This window comes from Triticum urartu, chromosome 5A, assembly GCF_056163025.1.
Source record: "Triticum urartu cultivar PI428250 chromosome 5A, HENAU_Tu73, whole genome shotgun sequence".
Lineage (NCBI taxonomy): Eukaryota > Viridiplantae > Streptophyta > Magnoliopsida > Poales > Poaceae > Triticum > Triticum urartu.
In genome coordinates this window covers 463366962-463384886 of record NC_141877.1, presented here as the reverse complement: position 1 = coordinate 463384886, position 17925 = coordinate 463366962, and the positions used below count along the sequence as shown (strand labels likewise).

The following is a 17925-nucleotide window of genomic DNA, read 5'->3' as shown; positions in this document are numbered from 1 at the left end:
CGTCCCAAATGAGCAGTGTCCAAACCTGACTCGTACTAGTTGGCACACCCAAGTATACTCATGGGACAATATTTTCAGATGCCTACCCATAGGCAAAGCAAATTACTTCACAAAATTTTAATCAGCGCCCACGACTTCCATTCTCATAATGGATTCGCCCTTGACCCATCGGGTTACACTTCTCAGAGAATTGCAGAACCCTGACATGGTTATTTGGTGCCGTGCTATGTTATTTTAGGAGAATTCCAGAGGTTTTTTATCGTGTTTGTAAGATTGGGAGACCAAAAATTGATGTGTGTTTTTATTGTTTACCGAGGTGGTTTTTTCCAGGTAAGAAGGCTTTCATGGATATTGGTATGGATACAGTATGTTTCAACTCAAGACGAGTCCGACCCATTGTTATCCTTATGGATTCAGGATGTGACACTACGTTGCGGATAAAAATCACAACATAACCCGATGAGCATGTTAACTGAGAGAAAAAGAGGTTCAAGATGACACATGGATCCAATATCCAAGTGGACCTTCATTGACATCATATTGCCATGCATACACTAACTTGAGACTAGACTCTTAGACTGACTTTTTTTAATAAGTTAAAAAACTCTTAACACGGACACGATCGATGCTAAGACGATTTATTCCACTGGTCCACCCACGACGCGCGTAGCCCAATCCGACGAAGAACATTCACATGAACTTCTTCTTGGGCCTCAGCTGAAAATGAGCACAAATTAATCAGACCAAACCATGAACAAATAAACTTCGACCACAAAATCTAAAGAAATAGCTAGCCGAAAAACAAGCGAACCTCGTTGCTGTGGCCGCACTTCTTCTTGCGGCAGTTGGTGGCCCTGGCGGGAAGGCGCGCGTAGCACCTGCAACGCGAAGAGAAAAATCAGTCCATGGTAGCAGGCAGGCATGCATGCATGTCACACGGGAATCTAAGGGTGCGTGTATACGTACTTGCGGCAGATCATTCTCTTCTCGTTGTACTTGAGCGCGAGCTGCAGGAGGTTGGGCGGGACTCCGGTGGGGCGGCCGCCGCGGCTGCCCCCGCGGAGGCGCAGCACCAGGTGGAGCGTCGACTCCTTCTGGATGTTGTAGTCGGCCAGCGTGCGGCCCTCCTCCAGCTGCTTCCCGGCGAAGATCAGCCGCTGCTGGTCCGGCGGGATACCTACACACACAACAGATGTACAACGAGTTGAGCAGATCAAGAGAGAGAAGTTAACAGATGCGCCCGGATCGAAAAATGGCGGCGAAGATCATCGTTCGCCCCGGCCGGCAGATCGATCCATTCATACGTACCTTCCTTGTCCTGGATCTTGGCCTTGACATTGTCGATGGTGTCGCTGCTCTCGACCTCGAGGGTGATGGTCTTCCCGGTCAGTGTCTTGACGAAGATCTGCATCTTGCAGGGACGGCCAGCCGCGAGCTCGCACTCGCTCGAGAGGTAGGGTTCGCGTGCTTCGGTGGCCGTGATGGGGAATGAGGAATGGCAGTGGTGCATGGCGCCCTTATATAGAGCCACGAGGAGAGGAGGAAACGCAGGCGCTGCGAAAACCCTTCGCATGCATGGATGATCGCAACTAATCTGTCCGCGCGTATCGTAACTGCATATAATAATTGAGGTACGTAATTAACATCTTCCCACGGATACGGCGTTAACCGCTCGTCCAGATCACTGGGATTGCTAATTTTGTTTTCATTCGTTTTGTTTCGTTAAGAGAGAAATGAGGAGCTGCCTTTACTTTCCAGTTTCTACTCCAAAGTTGAAACTCGGGATCACGCATGTTTTTTTTAGGGTCAAATGCTGATTTCATTACTTGACTTACAGTTACATCGTTGCAAATAGCATCACGAATACAAATGTTCAAAAAAAAAAAAACATCACGAATACAAACTGGAGGAACATTAAACCAAGTTTTACATGGCTTATTCGCGCAGCCTTCCCTTGCAAGATTGTGAGCTACCTTGTTCGTCGATCTTCTGGACCAGATTATCTGATGTTGGTCGACACCGTTGAGCAATTCCTTAATCTCTTCAATAAGAGGGCCAAAACGTGATCTGTCACGATCATTGGACAGAAGTACACGTGCCACTCCCAGGTTGTCCGTCTCTAAGCACATTTTTTCTGCGCCAAGTTCCGTCGCTAGTTAGACTTCCCTCCTGCAAGCCAACAATCCCGCATGCTCGGGAACGGTGACGTTAGAGAAAAAATGACAAAGCCCCTGCACGGAACATGCCATGATGGTCACGAACGACCACTCCCCCGCCAGCCCATGCCCCTTCCTTCTTCATAGCTCCGTCAACATTCACTTTCAGCCAATTCACCTCCGGTGGACTCCAGGACATAGCACTTGATGATGAGGTCGATCTATCTTTGGTTGTTTGGATTGCCACCCAATCATCAATAAGCGCCCAGACCTCCCACCACAGCATTTGCACTTTCAATTTGCTTTTCATCTCTCGAGCTTCGAGCGCGTTTCGAGCACCAGATGCCCTTTTGCCAAACAATATTGGAGTCTGGTGCTTGAAACGCACGTTGTTATTATTTGTGCATTGCATTATTCAACGGAAAATAAGGAATTTTCTAACTGGTGATTGGATTGGGGTTAGCTTAATTTTTTTATGGGATTGAGATTAACACTTTGTTGCACCTTTCTTCAATTGCGAGTTAAACCTTTGGACTCTAATAATTGTCACACGTGTGGCACGAAGCAATTTCGCCCTGACGTTTTTTGATGGCAAATTCAGTTACCCAAGGATGGCAACTTTATGTTTGGATGGCAAATTTTAGTTTTTTCTAAGTTGTTTTTAATGGCAAATTTAGTTCTAAAAAACGCCAGGGGCGGTGTTACTTCGTGCCACACGTGTGTCACTTGTCATTTGGGAGACATTTTTATTGCTAACAGAGGCTATTCCCATTGGTTGATTCGCTATGTGTTTCACTTCAATTTGGTTAGTTTAGAAATGTTTATGGTATTTCTTTTGGTGACTTTACTCTTACTTGGTGGAGGCGGCTTAAACGTCTTGTGTCGGCCTGTGAAGATTATGCAAGCCGCCTTGTAGCCACATGCGATGTCTTTTGCCATGTGGCGTCCTTGTGAGCCATTGGCTTTTTATAGTGTGTGTTTCTTAATTCTCGGCACAAAAATGGCACTTTCCTCATCAAGCAGAGAATTTGATTGGCCATTGCTAGTTGTCGACGCTTTGGGTCGCCTCGCGGTTCATATGGCTAGTACCCACTTTCCCAATCTCATGCGGGTGATCCCTCCGAGACCTTCCCATTTAAGAATTGCCCATCGGCTTGAACAGGAGTTAGTTACCCATTGGCATTCTTGCCACATTGTTCATTGCTCTGTTCTAACAGCAGAGTCCAGTGTTTTTAATAGACAGTCACTACCCTCGGTATGTGCCGCTTTCCTATCTTCTTTAAGGAGGTGGGACCGGGGACCTCCTCGGCAATATTGAAGTACAGAATGCTTGCTTGCAGTTTAGCCTTTCATTTTTAAGCAAGAATCACCGTCTTGAGTGCCTTGCGCACTCAAGAACAAGCAAAGGATGAGCGGTTTGTTGCAGCTGCGGCGGGTATGGATGAAAACGTAGCAGAAACGAATGAAACTGGGTGCCACCACATTTGTTTTCATATTTCTTTGTGGAGGTGGAAGCAAATACAAAAGCCGCTGAAATAAATATGGAAACGAATATTACCGGAAACGAAAATGGAGCGAATACATCACAAACAAGGAGACGGGAGCGAAGTGTTCATCGGAAGTAGTGACCCCTTGAACCAAAGACAAAAACAAGAAGCCGATAAAGTTGTCTAGTTGATAAGATGACTACTAAATATTATGACATATCATGGTTCTATACTCTATAATAGGATATTTCATCGATGGGGGCGTGCTTGCTTTGGGATTAGGGGTTCTAGTCGTGTGTTGCCATGCTTGATGGAGTAAATCTAATGCAGACGTTGGGCCATCTGAGCCATTCTGCTCGTCGTGTGTAGGGCCTAATTGTGTGTATGCTGGGCCATAAAATAGCCATGTGCTCACATTCAAAACGCAAAGTTCCATATTAATGGAAACGGAAAAATAGCCATGTGCTCACATTCAAAACGCAAAGTTCCATATTAATGGAAACGGAAACTTCCATTTCTACGCCTGTTCCATCGTAAAACATTGTTCCGTCTCCATTTTTGTTTTCGCATAAAAAATTGTGTTTCCATTTTTGTTTTGCAAATTTCCATTTCCACTTCCATTTTTCCTCTCCATTTCTTTTTTTTGCTGGAAAAGCGGAAAGTTTCCGCTCCATTTTCATCCCTATCTGCGGATACATTTTTTTGCTGGGAAAAGCTAGTTTGATCGAGGATCTAGAATTGCTTTACCTAAGCAAGTATAGTGAAGTCGCCTCCATTTTCGACTTCTATTGTGACAGAGGGATGTAATCAGGGCCGGTCCTGAGATTTTGGGGGCCCGGGGCGAGAGTAAAAGTCGGGGCCCTTAATATAGACATCTTAACAATAACATTGAATATAGGTACATGTATTATCAAGCACTTAAGTGCATCCAATACTAGTATGCATATCAAGTACTTTATAAATATTACCTTTAATAATAATTCTAACATTCCTTGATGCAAAATCACTTATGATGGGGTCGTTGCCAATATCATCCAATATTTTCTTCTCGATTCCATTATGTTGCCAAACCATATAACCTCTCTTGGGTCATTGCCTCATTGGTGACCTCGGATAGTTCCTCAATAATTTCAACTTCAAAAAACTTCTTCCGGCCTATACGATAGTCACATGTATAGTAAATAAAGATGTGATAAGCAATGGAGATATCAGGATAACAACCAACTTCTCTTGACATTCTCGAAATCTCCATAGCATATATTACAGTCATCTGGCAAAGTGAATCCGCAATTTTCAATTCAGAAATAAGATCATATACCTCAACATCACATGAACTATGAAGAGAGAAAGTTTCTGCAAATTTTGTGCACCACTCTTCAAGTTCATTATCATCAATGACTTCATAGTTTCCGAGCTAAAAAAATTCCAAATATATCTTTAAACACCATAGGTTCTTTCAATCTACCCTTCAAAGAAGTGATCGCTATCAACCAAAACAAAAAATATTTAACTTGGACAGCCTTCTCAAATTCTAGAATTTCTTCTCGACAATCACTTTCGTCAAATTGTTTCTTCTTGTAACACGACGTCCTACCGGAAACAATGGACCTACACTCATTTCATTTGTAATAACTTTGGCAATTATCAAACTAGCAGAAAACCCCTCATCTCTATATATACATCTTAAAATATTGCGTTATACCTTGTATTTTCTTTCTTTTCCTTTGTCGCTAGCAGATGCATATTTTCTTCCAAATGATATGATGACACAACGCTGAAAAAATTCATTAATTGTTGAACAGTGCAACTGGGCCGGCTATGCATCTACAGAACCATAATAAGAATACATGTTATACCTCGGATGGCCGAATCAGCGATGGATGGAAACCAGAGCTGGATTACGACGGGCCCCCGGTGAATTGAAATCGGCGACTAGGGACTGATGATCTAAATTAGGATTAGGAGAAAAGGAGAAAAAAGTGTCGAGCACGCAATCGCGAACAATCGAAGCCTCGGCGTCTTCTAGAAATCGCTGCGTCAATGCGAGATGAAATAGGAAGGGATCAATCATCAATCACTCCTATTTCTACGTGAAAAAAGGGAAAGAAACGATTGCTGCCGCTGTGCCTCGCTGGCCTGCTGCGTGCGTGCTGCATGTTGTGTGAGGCCCAGACAGCCAGCCCGATATCTACCTCGCTGGACATATAGGCTAAAAAAAGGCTATGCTACATACCTGGGGAGGGGCCCTTGAACTTTGGGGGCCCGGGGCGGCTGCCCCTGCCCCTCCCCAGGGCCGGCCTTGGATGTAATATCATAATTGAGAGAAAATCATGATTAATTTTTTTAATTAGACCGAGTTACTTCAAAATCCTTTTTTATCAATTTCTTTATTACCCCAAGGGGACTATCCTATTGGCGGGGTATCATTATTGAGCGATCGCTAGCTATCTGGAAATGGAGTGTTAGTTTCAAACAGAGATTGTGTGGGTGTGAAGTATATTGAAGATCAAGGTTTTCCTTCTTATTAACTTGATCAAAGAGGATAAAAAATAATAAATGACCAACAAAACTTCGAGTGAGTAGCTTAACATGAGGAGGTGGCGAGTTAGTAGGGGAAGAGATTTTCAAAAAGTAGGTTTTCGACAAGGCTACGGTCTAACTTTTTCTTCCTAGCGGAGTTCAATATGAAAATAAAGGCGCTCCACGTTGGGAATGGCGTACTATGTACGGTTGGTATTTCAGGTCCAACTGATCAGGGTTAGCACGAAATTGAAATATCAAAACTGTAAACAATTATCCACACAAAGATATGTTTTGTAACTATTTGGTATCGGTTTTCAGTCGGGTTATGGAATGCAGACACTCACAGGTATGAAATTCACTTACTTGGACATCAGAGAATCTACACTGAGAATAATATGTCTTACAACCCATGACCTTATGGAACTATTCACACATGAAGATCAGATCACATGAACAAATCATTAAAGAACACATCATGAAGATTGATTGATTCATAATATGTCTTACAATGGATGCCAGATGTGATATCCATTACAAAGTATGGCTAGCTGGCTGAGTACTACGGTGGTGGTGATGATGGCGGCTATGGAGATGTAGGTATGAAATGGCGGCGTCTAGGGTTGTTGTGGATAATGAAGATGTAGCTTTCGACGGCGAAAGATGTTGTTTCTGGCGTTGACCTCTTCACGGTATTTGTAGTGGTGGATCAGAGGGTGCCCCTGGCAGGCCATACAATAGCGCATACAAGTGTGTGCGGTCGTATGGAACATCATCTTTTGCTCTGGCTCCCACTTGATCTCCTCTATCTCATGTTTACTCATTTCCATGTATCGCCTTGATTTCGTTCATAAATAGTCCATTTCTTGTGGAAACAAACTAAATATAGAATATTTGGAATCCTTTGCATTCATTAGTCATTGGTGGCAATATCAGAGCGAATATCTCAATTTTTATGAAATATCTTGGTTTACACTCAGGTTTGACAAGCTTAAAATAAACTTTCATTAGAATGACAATCAAAAGTATAGATACATTTGGGACGTATCAGACAGCCACCCAGGGATGCCGCCCCGGCACCCAAGACCCCCACTCCATGCACCACACCAACTACTGTTCCACGAACACCGAAGGAAACCACCAAACCATGACGAAGGCGCAAACTGGCCTCACCCCAGGGTTCCCCCTAGTTATCCCTGTGGAAGCCTAAATTTGTTGGGCAGCGGTGATGGTCTTGGTGTTGTATCCTCCTTGAAGGTGCCAAACTGGGAGCTTTGTGCTTTGTGGTTGATGGGTGTTGTTGGGTGCGGGTGGGGTTGGTAGTTCTGTCCTTCGTCATCCTAGTTTGAAGCTTTCCCTTCTCAATGGGATGACTGTGGGCAGCGGCGTTGTTCTGCTTGAGGAAAGCCAGCGTCAGATCGTCGGGTGTGCGCTAACCCTCTTTGTGTGTCCATCTTTTGGCGGCAAACATTACTGTTCTTGGGGGAGCATATCCACCTTTTTATGGTGCAACGCCTTTCGATCCAGGCGAGGAGGTTGTGGCCTTCTTCAGAGGTTGGTTTGGATGGATGTGTGGTGACGGGGCCCTTAGTTTTCTGGTGATGGCATTCTCTGTCAGTGGCAGTCATCCTTTCTCCTCCAGAGCCAACATGTTTTAGTCTCTAGTGCTTCATTCACAGTTGAGGACCTCGTGTGTGAGCGCTCGATTATTAGGTTGAACGGGATTACACTCATACCCCAAGTGGCAGTCAGGGCCGGGCCCACAGTGGTGCAGAAAGTGCGGCCCGCACAGGGCCCAAAATTCTGGAGGGCCCCATATTTTTCATACAGGTCTAGTAATAATTCAACGCTGCTGCCTACTGGGCCGAGCGACTAGGCCCATCGGCCATCAAGCCAGAGCGACGAGGCATCGAGCGCGACTCCTCCTACTTGATCAGAGTCAATCGCTGCATTATCTAAAAAAAGAACTAGATCGCTACAGGGAGTCAGGGATCGGGATCGTGGCGGCTACAGGAAAAGAACTTCTCGTCCGCTCGTCGCCTGGAGGCTGGAGACCTCGAGTCCTCCACGCCGACGCCTTGTCCCTCGTGGCTCTGCCTCGGTCCCTGCGTCCCTGGTCCTTAGATCGGTCGGAATTCGGATTCAGGCCGACTAAGCGTCAGGCAGCTGCCGGGGTGCCGCCGTTGCCTTTCTCGCTTCCTTTCTCAAATTTCAGACTCGTCAATGTCGTCTCGTACGATTGGGTGATGACCGACTCTAGCCTTTAAGTGCTTAAGTGAGTCCTTCTTTTTGATTAACTTTGGTCTCTATATACTCGTAATCCCTTATTTTCTAATTAATTATTGACAGGGATCGTTACTTCGTTAGAGGTTAGTTCTTACCTCCTAGGTTAAGGATCACAAGACTGAGATTAAGTGAGTTAGACGGTTCATCTAATTTCCAAACATGGACACATAATCATTCCTGTCACAGTTGCATCGGCAGAAAGAAGATTTTCTAAATTGAAGCTATTGAAGTCTTATATGCGTACCACTATGACACAGCAAAGACTCAATGACTTGGCCATAATAACACTTGAGAGTGAACTGTTGGAGAAGATTGATTACGAGGGTATCATTGAAGATTTCATCACAAAGAATACTACAAGAATGAGGATGTTCAAATAAATAGCAACCGTGAATTCGATAGGTATGACTTTTTAATATGACCAATTGTTATGTAAGATATTATATTATATATATTATAATTTTTTTCTATGATAGGATAAGAATAGTTATTTGGATCACACCGCGTGTATATATAGGGCCGATCGAGTTGTTCCGGAGATTCTTCGAAACCAAGAAACTGCCCCCACCTCGTGGAAAAAAAAAAAGAAACTGCCCCCACCTCCCGCATCTTTCTCCTCAACCCCGATCCACCTCTGCCGCCGCACCAGGCCACCCACCCACCGCACTCCACCGCCCCGCGCCGCCATCGCCGCCGCCCTCGCGCCGCCATCGCCGCCGCCCTCGCGCCAACCTCCAACCGCGCCGCCGCGGAGCCGAGTCACCAACCACGCGTCCGCCGGAGCCCGGACCACCAACCGCGCTGCCACTGGAGTCCCGACCTTCAAGCGCGCCACCGCCGAGCCCAGACCACCAATGGCGCCGCCGCCTGAGCCCCAACCTCCAACCGCAACGCCGCCTGGCCCCGATAACAAAAGCGTGCCATCACCACCCCCACGACCCGCGTCGCCGGCGCCCCTCCTCCGCGGCCGGCGCTCTCCCAGCCCGTGGTCGACACCCATCCTCCTCCGCGGCCAGCGCCCTCCCTCCCTGCGACCGGCGCGCTCCTTCCCCGCGGCCGACGGGCCTCCAGCTCCGTGGCCGGCGCGGTCCCTCCTCGCTGCAGCTTGCCCCTCCTCCATGGATGGCCTGCACCGGCTGCCTGAACTCGTTGAGGTGGTACCCTTCATCCCCGACCTTCAATTACAGGTCACCAACGACGCTACAAAGAGAAAGGTCAGCATCTGGCCCTCTAGAAGTTCAGTTTGTTGATTCTCTGAATGGACAATGTATAGTATTTATGTGTGAATACTAATATGTTGTTCAAATTTCTTATTCAATAAGATCTGGGACCTAGAGACAGACAGTTGTGTCGATACGGTCCAAGGACACGCAAAGGGTCTCAGTGCTCTTTGTTGGCACCCAGAACTTCGGGTACTAATTACTGGTTCAGTCGATGGGACCGTGCGAGTCTGAAACTGGATGTCTCATAGCAGTACATACAGGTACTTCCTTTCTAGTACTTCTGTACAGCCTTACAGTAGGAGAATGCAGGCTTAATCTTGGTTAGATGCTATAGTTGACCTCCAACATGGACCGTGCACCCTTCCCCCTTAAGCATGTATATTCCTTGATTAAGAAGCACTGATTGGAGCTCATTTGCGAACTGATCATCAAAATTACTCGGGTCCCTTACTTTAAATTTCTGCCACAGCGGCGACCATCAGACCTCATGGGCAGGAAATTTCCATGCGTTTTGACTTTTGAGTATGTATTTTTGGCAGGAAATTTGGTTGCAACTCTGGCAACACGCTTACAAGTGCTCTGTCAAATAGCCCTGAAAACGGCTGAAATTGTTGCTACTTTGACACTATCTGCTCAAAGCATTGCTGCTCTGAACTTTATGCTTTCCCATTGTAGAAGCTTCAGTGTAAACCCAGCTTGATGAGGTGGTCGCACTCGGCGTGCGAGAGGAAGCCGCTGTACATAAATGCTCTGCACGGACAAACAAACAAACCTAGCACTGTAAGACGCAAATCGACAAACAGGTGGCGCGTGGCGTGCTGAGAAAGGCTAGGCCAGAGGGAAGGAAGCAAGCGCCTGAGCTGACCTGGGGCGCCAGGAGATCTGGGTGACACGCGCCGGGTCGTAGAACCCGCCGCCTCCTTCCGCGGCCGCGTGGGAGAGGGCCGGGATGAGCGCGAGCGCGACGAGGAGGAAGGTCAGCATCTGGCCCTCTAGAAGTTCAGTTTGTTGATTCTCTGAAGTTTTTAAAGTTGATCATGACCGTGTATTTTTTGCAGGGCCCTGTGAAGTTCAATTTTTTTATTTTCTGAAGTTTAGTTTGTTGATTTTCTGAAGAAATAGGTTGCTTCACTTGCACTCCTCTAAATAGTCCTGTGTGGTTATCTCCTCGACTGTGTGGTTATCTCCTCGACTCCTAGGTTCGGCACAAACTGAGAATTGTAGGCATCTTCTGAGTTTATAATGCTTGAAATTACAGTACGGGATTATTTAACATTCTAGAAGGTCTGTAGTTGAAACCCCGCTGTGGCAGCAGCAAGCGATCATTAGGTCCCCTGGCCTGCTCTTAGCTTGTTGTCTTGAGAAAAGTTCAGAAACTAACTGAACTCATGTGCTATTTCATCCAAACCTCATTGTATTCAGAAAAACAATTTTCCAAATCCAAACAAATAGAAGTTCAAGTCGTTGTGTGTTGTTAGGTCAGAAAATTCTGTGTGCACGGTCCGGCGGTGGTTGACTGCATCGGCCACCATGTCTGCGACTGCCAACCTCGACGGCAAGGAGCCAAGGATAGTGAGCTGTCAACGCTGGCACAACACCCTGATGGAAGCCGGGTCAATTGTAGCCAACGCAAGGAGGGATTAGTCTAGTGGTTTGTAGTGTTCAAATCTACACATGCGTGTTCTGGTGGAATTGGTCAATGTTGTTCCATGTAGTTGTATAGTATCCAGATAAAATCGTCGATTCCTATTGTCTAAGTGATTTTGATGTCTGAAGTTCAACTGTATATGCAGGAGCAAAAAACACACACCATGTAGTACATGAAACTTGTAGTTCTTTTATTACGTACTATTTTTTCATTTAAAAATGTGTGGCTGCCAATAGTTTTTTTATGTTTGTGTGCTGGTGGTGAGTGCATGCATTCTACTAGTGGTGTGTGTGCGCGTTGTGCATGCATAAACCAGTGCACATGCGTGCTGTGCACACACAAAATCAAGACAGTCTCATAGTTTTTAGCCGGCTTGTGTGCACCACAAGTGTTCGTGTTTACGCCCCAAAGAAGAATATTACTTTTGTACAAAGCTAGAAAAATATAAACACAAAATTTTTACCGTTTCTAAAGAATAAAAATGACGAAGTTTAAATTAAATTAGAGAAGTAGTTTGATGTATACGGGAAACTCAAATTATTACCGTTTCTAAGAAAAATAAAACTATGAAGTTCAATTTACAAAAAAAAAGTTTGATACTTATTTAAAAACATATTTCCTTTATAAGAATATGACTAGGAAGTTGAAATTAAAATAACGGAGAAGTTCAAAGTATATAAAAAACTCAGATTTGTTGCAAAAAGTTCACGTGCACCTCCGTGCATGATTTAGAATTTATGTTGCGGGACGTCCGACCTCCAATTACATGTTTTGGAATGGCAAAAAAATGACGTCCGACTTTCAATTGTGTGTAATTCGACATATACACAAAAATGTGACAGAAGTTGATATTGAAAACAACGAGAAGTTCAATTACTGAAAGGAATGCATTTAAGGTGAATATAAAAGTATAGAAAAAATAAAAGCTTAAAAGGTTTGTTGAAAGAAGTTCAAGTGCTCCGTCCGGGGAAGTTTAAAAATTCTTGTGAGAAAGTTTTTACCTTGTATTTCCATGTTTGAAAACACACAAAAAAAATTGCCTTTTGCATTTAAAACTAATTCTCTCAATCCACAAAGAAGATCAGTTATTATTTGGTAGCAATTTGATTTTAAAAAGAGAAAAAAATTCAAATTATAAAAATGGTATGTGTTCAATATGAGAAAAATGAATTAAAAGGCAAGGTCCAAATTTTTTGTTGTTATAAGTTCAAGGCCTCGATCGGAGAAAGTTAAAAAAATTATTGTGAGAGAGGTTTGTATAAAAAAAATATCATTTGTGTAACACTGACGAATGGATGAGAAAATTGCAAAAGCCAATACGTCACAGAAGTTCAACGTGAAAACAGCAGGAAGTTCAACTACTATACTGAATGAATTTCAGATGAAAAACTTTTGAAATCGTCAGTAAAATCTGAGTTTTAATGTCATTGGTGCGGCGCAACTGGTTCAATGCTTGTTACAAATCCAAAGAAGGTCATTTAAAAAAAGCATCTCAAAAATTTTTATAAGAAAGATTTTCTCTCTAAAAACAAACCTAGAAGTTAAAATTTAAAAATGGAGCGGCTCGATGTCTATCAAAAAGTAGGATTTTTTCCGTTACTAAAAAAATAAAATCAGGAAGTCCAATTTAAAAAGATGAAGAAGTTCGATGATTATAGAAAACTCAGATTTTCCTCGTTACTAAAGAATGGAAATACGAAGTTCAAAAATTAAATAACAAGAAGTTCAACTTTTAAAAATAGAGCGCTTCAAAATTTCATTAAAAAAGATTATGGAAAAAACCTAGGAAGTCCATATTAAAAAGATGGAGAAGTTCGATGATTATAGAAAACTCTGGTTTCCCTCAGTATTAAAGAACGCAAAACAAGAAGATCAAAAATTAAATAACATGAAGTTCAACTTTTAATAATAGAGGGCCTCAAAATTTCGTGAAAGAAGATTAAGAAATAAAACTAGGAAGTCCATATTAAAAAGATAGAGAAGTTTGATGATTATAGAAAACTCAGATTTTTTTCGTTATTAAAGAATGAAAACAAGAAGTTCAAAAATAAAAAACAAGAAGTTCAATTTTTAAAATAGAGTGCTTCAAAATTTTATAAAAAAGGATTAAGAAATTCAGATAAATATTTATAAAAAACTCAGATATTTTCACGTAACCGAGAGAAGTTTGATTGATAACTGCCAGAAGTTCACGTACTACACGGTGTGCATTTTGTATTAAAAAGTAATAAAAAAACAAAGACTAAAAGTTTTGTTGTTATAAGTGCAACTCCTCGGTCAAAGAAAGTTAAAAAATTATTGTGAGAGGGGTTTGTACAAAAGGAGTATCATTTGTGTAACACTAACGAATGGATGAGAAAATTACAAACGAAAATACGTCACAGAAGTTTAACGTGAAAACAGCATGAAGTTCAACTACTACACTGAATGAATATCAGATGAAAAACTTTTAAAATCGTCGCGAGTATGAAAAAATAATCAACACGGGAAAGTTGCGTGTTTACAGCAGCTTTCCACTGGTATATCATTTGCTCAATTCCGGTGAGTGGATGGAGAGTTACAAGCAAAAAAAACACGTGAAAAAACAGAGTGAAGTTCACGTAGACATGCCGAGAAGTTCAGATTCTTCACGCGGTGCATTTTCGAAGAATCTGTTTCGCGATAAAGGCAGAACGAATGATCTCGCCATTTTCGAAATTACTTGAAAACGGCCACGATTCAGAGAAAACCATCTACATGAAAAGGTTTTGCATTTTTCGTAGCTTTTCAGCGGTATATTATTTGCCCCATTCCGATAAAGTTTGTAGAAATTACGGTAAAAATACGTTTTTAACCATTTTCAAAACTGACATAAAACCGTAATGAATTAGAAGAAACAATATATACAAAAAAGTTTCGCATTTCTTCAAACTTTCCAACGCCATATCATTTGCTGCATTTGGACGTACGGTTAAAAAATTAGCTCGAAAATACGAACTCGGTGGAACTTGTACCATTTTTTAAATTACTTTTAAATCATTCAAAATTAGAAAAAACTTTTAACATAAAAAAGTAGCGCATTTTCATAAGATTTCCAACGCCATATTATTTGCCACAATTGGATTAGCCGTTTAAAAATGGCGTCAAAAATACGAACTCGGGTGTTCGGTTTATGAAATTTTACGATTTTCCGAATTACTCTTTAACCGTAGGGAATTAGAGAAAACTTTCAACATGTGGAAGGAGCGGTTTTGCAGCAGCTTTCCAACGCCATATTATTTGCCTCATTTCGATAAACGGTTTGAAAATGCGATAGAAAATACGATTCACATTTTTTGTATGAAGAAAAAACGGTTTTCAAAACTGCTCTTAAACTGCTTACATTTTGCCAAAAATTTAACTTGGGTCATGATACTGATGTCCATAGCTATCCAACGGTATATCGCAATCCCCATTTGGACACCTTTTAGCTGAAGTTCAACCTAGTATTCGGGGAAGGTCAGGCGCGTTACTCGGGAAGTTCATGTTGTAATCAGAATATTATGCTGATCCCGTGATCAGAATAGTGTTTATATATATATATATATATATATATATATATATATATATATATATATATATATATGGTCGCGCTATTCGTCACCCTCGTTGAGGAATAGTTATTTCTCACCCCCTCCTCTATTTTACCATCAATGCACCGTAATTTTACATTTCGTAAGTTTTGTCTTATTTACGACGTAAAAAGAGATCGTAAGAAAATATATAATCACTGTAAAAAATATTTTATGTTATGTAAAATTACAAACGTAAAAATATAGTCTAAAATACACATAAACTACAAATTGTCTTGTCTTATGACCTATATTTTTATTTTCTTATGTCAAATTTTACGTAGTGAATCAATAGGAATGTAACTATTTGAATTCTAAACGTAATTTAATTATGAAATGATCGTAAAATTAGCTCAGGTGAAGAATAACTTATTTTGCACCCTGGATGATGAATAGTAACACTATATATATATACACACACACATTATAATTGCTCGTTAGTTCATTTTATTGTGAAATAGGGCCCCAATTTTTAGTTTCGCACAGGGCCCGGATTTTGCCGGCCCGGCCCTGGTGGCAGTCATCCTTTCTCCTCCAGAGCCAACATGTGTGAGCGCTCAATCGTTAGGTTGGAAAGAAGTGTTACACAAGGATTACACTCATACCCCTAACCTGCACTAGTCAAGTTTTGGACTCGCTCCACCGTTGACTATGCGACTAGCCGTGGCGTCACCGGCTCCCGCTCGTTTCATGGCTCACACTCGCCGTTTAGTCTGTGGCCATCCACTACCTTCCCGTTTCTCGCTTGGGGCGAAGCAGAGAAGTGACCGACACGATGAAAAATTTCAGTTACCTGATGTTTTACAAAACTGAAACAGGAAAACTCCAAGCACGACAAACCACCAAATGAAATGCCCAACCTTGAAGTAATAATCATAACTATGAAACCAAACAGTCCTGCTGCTTGTGCTTACAAGTTGGATCTCTCGAAAGCATATGACCGTGTAGATTGGGAATTCTTGGAGCAAGCCCTAATAAAATGGGGGTTCTTGATGGAGTGGATAACATGGATTATGGCCTGTGTGAAGTCTGTGAAATACTCGGTTAAATTTAATGGAAAGCTACTGGAGTCATTTTCTCCTTCTCGGGGATTAAGGCAAGGTGACCCCCTGTCTCCCTTTCTATTCCTGTTTATAGCTGACGCTCTGTCCTCCTTGTTATCCAAGTCGGTGCATGAGGGAGAGTTGAAGGGGGTTTCGATCTGCCGTGGTGCTCCTGTTATCTCACATTTATTGTTCGCCGATGATACTATGCTATTGTTTGAAGCTTCAAGCCACCAAGCTACCATTGTGAAAGGTTTGTTGAACACTTATGCCAGAGCGACGGGTCAACTTATTAACCCTGAAAAGTGTTCCATCCTTTTTTCGGACAACTGTCCCGAGGCGGTGGCGGAAGAGATGAAGGGTATTCTGGAAGTGACACAACAAGTTTTTGAACCTAAGTACTTGGGCTTACCTGTACCGGAAGGCAGAGTACATAAAGGGCAATTTGAGACCGTGCAAGATAGGCTACGGAAAAGATTAGTGGATTGGAGTGAACAGTATGTGTCAGTTGGAAATAAGGAAATACTGATTAAGGCGGTGGCACAAGCAATTCCAACCTACGTGATGAGTGTCTTCTGCCTGCCGGTATCCGTGTGTGATGACCTAACAAGGTTGATGAGGCAGTATTGGTGGGGAGTGGAGAATGGCAAGAGGAAAATGGCCTGGCTAAGCTGGGAGAAGATGACCTTACCTAAGGATATGGGGGGCATGGGGTTTCGGGACATGCGCGCCTTCAACCAAGCGTTGCTTGCAAAGCAAGCTTGGAGATTACTACATACCCCAGACTGTTGGGTTTCGTAGTAATTTCAAAATTTTCCTACGCACACGCAAGATCATGTGATGCATAGCAACGAGAGGGGAGAGTGTTGTCTACGTACCCAACGCAGACCGACTGCGGAAGCGATGACACGACGTAGAGGAAGTAGTCGTACGTCTTCACGATCCAACCGATCAAGCACCGAAACTACGGCACCTCCGAGTTCGAGCACACGTTCAGCTCGATGACGATCCCCGGACTCCGATCCAGCAAAGTGTCGGGGAAGAGTTCCGTCAGCACGACGGCGTGGTGACGATCTTGATGTACTACAGCAGCAGGGCTTCGCCTAAACTCCGCTACAGTATTATCGAGGAATATGATGGCAGGGGGCACCGCACACGGCTAAGGAATAGATCACGTGGATCAACTTGTTCCTTTCTGGGGTGCCTCTGCCTCAGTATATAAAGGAGCCAAGGGGGAGGGGGCGCCGGCCAGGGAGGAGGGCGCAGGAGGAGTCCTACTCCTTCCGGGAGTAGGACTCCCCCCCCAATCCTATTCCAACTAGGATTCCCAAGGGGGGAAAGAGAGAGAGGGGGGCCGGCCACCTTCTCCTAGTCCTAATAGGACTAGGGGAGGGGGAAGGTGCGCAGCCACCTTTGGCTGCCCCTTTCTCCTTTCCACTAAGGCCCATGAAGGCCCATATGGCTCCCGGGGGGTTCCGGTAACCTCCCGGTAACCCGGTAAAATCCCGATTTCACCCGGAACACTTCCGATGTCCAAACATAGGCTTCCAATATATCAATCTTTACGTCTCGACCATTTCGAGACTCCTCGTCATGTCCGTGATCACATCCGGGACTCTGAACAACCTTCGGTACATCAAAATGCATAAACTCATTATATAACTGTCATCGTAACTTTAAGCGTGCGGACCCTACGGGTTCGAGAACAATGTAGACATGACCGAGACACGTCTCCGGTCAATAACCAATAGCGGGACCTGGATGCCCATATTGACTCCTACATATTCTATGAAGATCTTTATCGGTCAGACCGCATAACAACATACGTTGTTCCCTTTGTCATCGGTATGTTACTTGCCCGAGATTCGATCGTCGGTATCCAATACCTAGTTCAATCTCGTTACCGGCAAGTCTCTTTACTCGTTCCGTAATACATCATCTCGCAACTAACTCATTAGTTGTAATGCTTGCA

At 43.4% G+C, this 17925-nt stretch overlaps 2 protein-coding genes across 2 annotated transcripts; one reads left to right on the top strand and one right to left on the bottom strand.

Moving 5' to 3' along the window:
* Positions 1 to 451: 451 nt before the first annotated feature.
* Positions 452 to 1473, bottom strand: LOC147971960 (ubiquitin-ribosomal protein eL40 fusion protein-like). The gene is made up of 4 exons (XM_087526469.1): positions 1309 to 1473; positions 967 to 1177; positions 812 to 878; positions 452 to 717 (listed from the first exon to the last, which is right to left on the bottom strand). Exons 1-4 carry the CDS (start codon positions 1409 to 1411, stop codon positions 691 to 693), a joined length of 408 nt encoding a protein of 135 aa, XP_087382595.1. The 5' UTR covers positions 1412 to 1473; the 3' UTR covers positions 452 to 690.
* A 7543-nt stretch (positions 1474 to 9016) lies between these two features.
* Positions 9017 to 11599, top strand: LOC147971959 (uncharacterized). Its single transcript, XM_087522895.1, has 2 exons — positions 9017 to 9663; positions 10348 to 11599. The coding sequence occupies exons 1-2, from the start codon at positions 9304 to 9306 to the stop codon at positions 10492 to 10494; spliced, it is 507 nt and encodes a 168-aa protein (XP_087379021.1). The 5' UTR covers positions 9017 to 9303; the 3' UTR covers positions 10495 to 11599.
* Positions 11600 to 17925: the final 6326 nt, after the last annotated feature.

What these genes read in the sequence shown, in the direction of transcription:
- LOC147971960 (XM_087526469.1), bottom strand. Translation starts at nt 1,411, where the DNA reads ATGCAGATCTTCGTCAAGACACTGACCGGGAAGACCATCACCCTCGAG. An exon ending in AAGAGAATGATCTGCCGCAA is followed by an intron (nt 879 to 966) that starts GTACGTATACAC and finishes TTCGCGTTGCAG; the next exon opens with GTGCTACGCGCGCCTTCCCG. An exon ending in AGTGCGGCCACAGCAACGAG is followed by an intron (nt 718 to 811) that starts GTTCGCTTGTTT and finishes GCTCATTTTCAG; the next exon opens with CTGAGGCCCAAGAAGAAGTT.
- LOC147971959 (XM_087522895.1), top strand. Translation starts at nt 9,304, where the DNA reads ATGGCGCCGCCGCCTGAGCCCCAACCTCCAACCGCAACGCCGCCTGGC. An exon ending in ACGACGCTACAAAGAGAAAG is followed by an intron (nt 9,664 to 10,347) that starts GTCAGCATCTGG and finishes TTCCCATTGTAG; the next exon opens with AAGCTTCAGTGTAAACCCAG.